The 5,269-nt window shown below is 40.4% G+C and overlaps 1 protein-coding gene across 2 annotated transcripts; it reads right to left on the reverse strand.

Annotated features, from left to right (window-relative positions):
- Positions 1-382: 382 nt before the first annotated feature.
- On the reverse strand, positions 383-4,744 carry fignl1 (fidgetin-like 1). Of its 2 annotated transcripts, none has more exons than XM_087987200.1 (2): positions 4,639-4,744; positions 383-3,578 (listed from the first exon to the last, which is right to left on the reverse strand). In XM_087987200.1, exons 1-2 carry the CDS (start codon positions 4,728-4,730, stop codon positions 1,421-1,423), a joined length of 2,250 nt encoding a protein of 749 aa, XP_087843326.1. In that variant the 5' UTR covers positions 4,731-4,744; the 3' UTR covers positions 383-1,420. The 2 variants fall into 2 exon arrangements, with proteins under 2 accessions (XP_087843326.1, XP_043546043.1); XM_043690108.2 differs by lacking the exon at positions 4,639-4,744 and adding an exon at positions 3,896-4,115.
- Positions 4,745-5,269: the final 525 nt, after the last annotated feature.

A 5,269-nucleotide genomic window follows, 5' to 3' on the forward strand; every position in this document is an offset into this window, starting at 1 on the left:
TATTTAAGGAATTATATAGTGGCACTGGAGACAATTGAGAGACATTTCACTAGGTTTATCCTGGGCATGGGGGAATTTTCTTAAGAGGACATATTGAGTAGTTTGGGCTTGTAGCCATTAGAGTCTAGATGAATGGCAGGTGACCTTATTGAAACATAAGGTTTTTTAGAGGCCTGACAGAATAGATTGTTTTCTCTTGTGGGAGAATACAGGACCGGAAGCCATAATATTAGAGTAAGATAGCTGGTTTGGAAACATCTATGGAGAAACAAACAGTTAACATTGAGTCCAATGTCTTTTCTTCAGAACTTTTAACTGTTATCACAGTGGTGAATACTGAAAGATCTATTCATACTATGAGATCAGATCCCTTATTCTATCCCAGAATTTATCTATTTTTATTGTGTTTAGCACTAACAACATATTATATCAATGGCAGCCAAGCATCAGCTACTAGAATATAGATGGACGCAAAGTAACCAGTTAAAATCACGGGCTTTTTTTGGGAATCCACCAATTTACTCCATAGTGTCCTTTTATAATTCTATCTTCTCATTATCTTTTTAACAACCAACATAGCTTGTAAAGCTGTCAGTAACAATTATCCAAAATCTTCTTCCAATTAATCCTCCAGCTGCTTTAATGCATGTTTGGATGGCACAAGGGAAACTTAAGAGATCTATCCCTATTTTCCTAGCATTTATTTTCATTTAATCCATAAAGCATTTTAGTTCAAATCCTATTGGTTCTTACACATCACCAGCATATCAATTATTTTTGTTTTACGTTCTTCTTTTGATACCAGGGATTAGTGTTTTCATTTAGCTTTAGAATAATTTTAAAAGTTTCAATTGGTTATTGGCATTTGTGCTATCCCTGCTAAAGAGGTCTACCTAATGTATATATTTCATATTCTCCTTCATTTTTGTAAATGTAGCTGTCCTGTAATCCAAAAATAGAAAGAAATTATCAGTCACATTTGTCTGGATGGCCATCATGAATTTGTGTACATTGTATGGTAATTTCACGTGTTCAACTAAACATTAGTGAACAAAGGTCAAAACAGTGTGTAGCAGATGAACAATTGTCTCTATGCCAGTGTTCAGGAGAAAAAAAATCACAAACTAGGAAATCCAGTCATAAAGTTCAAGCTTAAACATAAAAAGGGGGCTGGTTTGAATGACATTGTCTGACAGAGGTAAAGATTCCCGCAGCCTGAATTTTGACAATGTGCTGTCAATATAGAACAAAGCGATTTAAACTGAATTAAATATAATTACATTCCTGAAAACATTTCTGCAAGATATCTTTACTACACTTGCTTGAAAGAACAAACATCCAACATCATAAAGGTAACTTTGTAAAATTCTGATAGATGTTAACCTTTATGTTCTTAAATTTCTATGCAAATTTTCCATAGTCATCTGCCACAACCAAACGTTTTATTCCATTCCTCATACAGTTCAAGGTCTTTCAGAGACACACTTGGTCGCACATTTACCAATGCGTTTTTAAAGTCAATGAATGCAATAGGCCGTACTTGGTCAGGTGTGATAGTGGAAATGTCTGCTATCTGAATGCTGCGGATTGGCCCCAAAGCTGCCTCACGACAAAGCTGAGTCATGTCAGCTCCTGAATATCCTTCAGATTGTTCAATTATCAACTCTAATTCCTCTGGATTTAGTGAACAGTTTTCATGAGACATTAACTTCATTACTATCTGCCTCCTTGCTGACATTTCTGGTAAAGGGATGTACAGTCTTTTGACCAGACGTCGACGAGCTGCTTCATCTATTTCTTGGGGCCGGTTTGTGGCTCCCACCACAAGAATGCGATCATCTGCTGAAGTAGCCGCACCATCTAACTGCACCAAGAACTCAGTTTTTATTCTTCTCGAAGAATCATGTTCACCATCAACTCTTTGAGATAACAGAGAATCAATTTCATCAATGAAGATGACTGCAGGCTGGTGGCAGCGTGCTACAGCAAACATCGCACGTACCATTTTTTCACCTTCTCCAACCCACTTGGAAGTTAGTGATGAAGCACTGATGCTGAAAAATGTTGCCCCTGACTGGCATGCAATGCATTTACCAATTAGAGTTTTACCTGTTCCAGGCGGGCCAAATAAAAGAATTCCTTTGGGTGGACCACGGAGACCAGTAAAAATATCAGGTCTAAGCATTGGCCAAACCACTATCTCCTTAATTGTTGTTTTAGCAAACTCCAGCCCAGCTATATCATCCCAGTTCACTGGGGGGCCATGGTCCATGATCTCACTCATAATAAGTTGAATCATTTTTGGCTCAAGGTTCTTCAAACGCTCATCCACAAGTAGGGAGGCTTCAGAAGAATTGTTCTCTTGAGGCACTGCACACAGTCCAGCATTTTCATCTCCATTATCCTGTTTTGATACTGGAGAAACGAATTTGCCAAATAAGCCACGTGACCTGACTGTGCCTAAAGACTTCTTTGAACTATTGTACAATGTTGTTACTGGTAGTCGCTGAGATTGAGACCGATTTCCAAACTTTTTCTGTTGAACAACATGTAGTTGCTCCTTTGCCGTTTTAAAACAAGTTATGAAACCTTCATCAACAGCAGCAGTACTACAATCTTCAGATTTTGTATTTCTGGTCATATTATCAAAATTCTTTTGCTTATAATTAGTCCAGTTTCGATTTTGAAAATGGCCATACATCATGTCAGTATGCGAATCACCATCTCTAGATATCTGGGAAGACTTTCTCTTAGATGTGCTACCTGGTGCATCCGGGGCCAAATTGCCATTAAGAGGCGTACACTGTCCAGATACCGTTCCTATCTGAGGTATAGTACAATATGCCTCTGTGCCCAATCCAAATAAAGGGTCACCATTGAGATTTTTTAAAATTGTTGATGAAACTGTACCTGTAGACTTTAAAGCACTAGTGTCATCAGTCACTGACAGAGCAGCCGAGAGACCTTGCACCATTTTCGGACATGTAAAGGCACTTGCGGAGTACTTGTCTGAAGGATAATTTTCATTAACATTTCTTGAAGGTACATCAGAGCACAAGATTACATTTTTAATTTTAGGAACTGAGTCTTTTGTATCAGTGGGTGAAGTTTCTATTTTATGACAGTCTAAATTTGCCACACTATTGGTTTTACCGACTACTATTGAAGCATCAGATGCGGGTACCAGCAAATCCCGAGCTACTTTACTAGATTTAAACATCTCCTGCACACTTTTTAACTTGAAAATATTGTTTTCGGTTAACGACGACTGCCACTGATTGCTTTCATTCTTTTGGCATCTTGACAAACTGAGAATACTGCCAGCATAATTATTCAGCCCAATCTTTGCATTATCCGAGTCAATAATGGCTGCATATTTTTCAGTGCATCTCCTGAACGAGTTGGCAGTGCAGTCCCAACTGATATCAGAGTTTGCCCATGCATACTGCAACTGTAAAATTTGTCCACGGTAAGCATCAGCCTTCTGTCCGGGTGTGCAATCATTGGAAGTTATATTAAAATAATGTTTCTGCCATTCGCTGAGGTGTACCTCATCAGCAGGCTGCATTCTATTGAACCTAAGTAAAAGAGAAGACAGAAGTAAAAATGGCTTTGATTTGGCACTAATTAATTGCACTGTATTTTTCTTCAACAAACTTTCTTGAACAAAAGCTCTGTTAACCACGGGCAAACACTTTGGCTTAAACTGCTCAGCCTATGCCATTGGCGCACGAAATGACTTAATCCAAACCAGCAACAAGATTATCTTTACAATGTTTCCTAAGGTTTACTGATTTTGTTCACCGACTTAAGTTTTTTTTTCCCCCCTTGAGCCAGTTTGTGTGTGTTTAACCCCCGTGGCAAGCAGAGAGAGTGAGAAAGAAGAGGCTTTTACCTCAGTCCGCACTACGGGGGAAGGGAGTCATGTACGGCGGCTGGCCATCAATCCCCCATCACCATAACCTTGGAGCCATTGCGGGAGCCCTCTTCTACCAAAGCTGACCAAATGCCTACTGTGACCTTTGACCCAGCCCTCTCGAGCCGTCACCCTGACCCAGGCGCGAGATGCCCTCTCGAGCCGTCACGCTGACCCCTGACCTATTTCTCCGGCTCAGATCCGGACGCTCCCAACGGCTCGAATCCCGCGCTGCTGCTAAGGATGATTGAGTGAGAGGAAAGATGGGAGCCGCCAGCCGCCAGCGCACTCAGCGCCCCCTCGAGGCTCAAACCCGAGTGAACGCTGGAGCTCAGACTTGGCGCACTCCAGGTTGGTAGGTGATACAAATAAAATTGACAACACCTAAAAGAGCAGCCCCAGAGAACACACAAGGTCGAAAACAAAACACAACAAATGCTGAAAAGCAAAAAAAAAACAGAAGTTGCTGGGAAAGTTCAGCAGGTCTGGCAGCTTCTGTAGAGAAAACATTTCAGGTCCAGTGACCCTTCCTTAGAACTGATGGTAACTGAGCATTTCCAGCAATTTCTGCTTTTGTTTCTGATTTCCAACATCCACAGTTCTTTCGGTTTTTATGTAGTTTTTAAACTCACTGCCACATCTCTTCCAGTCATGTCTAACTTGAAGAAAGTTAAAAAAAATCACCCACCAGTCCAACACCAGCACCTCCAAATCATGACTACCTTAAAGAAGTTATGCTTCTTTCTCCGATAGGATCTCCGTTCCAATCTTTTCTCTTGTCCACGTTCATTAATTTCACTGTCTTCTCTCTCATTGGGCTCTATTCCCACCTATCATTTACTCCTTAACTGTGAGGAACAAAGCTCATGTATTAATAAATTTCACTCTGAGTCAAATTCTGAAGCAGCGAACTTTATTGAAACGTTCTTGCAAGACGGGTGGCTAACAAGTAGGCACACCAATCCAAAAATTACTTCACAATTTATACAATTTAATTGAGTCTCTCTCGGTACTTCCCCGTTTACTTCATTGGCCTTGCATATTATGTGTCAAACCTATCAGTATTCCTTATTGTATTCTGCCCCTGCCTAGTTGTGCTCCGCCCTTGTTTACTTCTCCCACTACTCTAAGCCTGGCGCCCCTTATTCTTTTTTGTTTTATCCCTTAATTGCAACTAACTTGGCTCATCCTGGTGCCTACGTGAAGGCAATGTGCTGAGCTTGCATGGCTCAGTGTTCTTTTCCTCCTTATCGACCTGTCCATTAAATATTCCATTGTTGTTGTTCCTAATCTTAACTTTTGCATGCAAGTTTAGCTAACTCAGCTCTTTGCTGAAACAACTATACAATTGTG

Source organism: Chiloscyllium plagiosum, unplaced genomic scaffold (genome assembly GCF_037043375.1).
Source record: "Chiloscyllium plagiosum isolate Xiang-an unplaced genomic scaffold, Cpla_swu_hap1 HiC_scaffold_5, whole genome shotgun sequence".
In the NCBI taxonomy this organism is placed as follows: domain Eukaryota; kingdom Metazoa; phylum Chordata; class Chondrichthyes; order Orectolobiformes; family Hemiscylliidae; genus Chiloscyllium; species Chiloscyllium plagiosum.

Excerpts from the sequence above, each read along its gene's own strand:
- fignl1 (XM_087987200.1), bottom strand. The coding sequence starts at position 4,730 with ATGAGAGAGAAGACAGTGAAATTAATGAACGTGGACAAGAGAAAAGAT. Across the intron at positions 3,579-4,638 it reads AGAAGCATAACTTCTTTAAG|GTTCAATAGAATGCAGCCTG; the intron begins GTAGTCATGATT and ends TCTTTTACTTAG.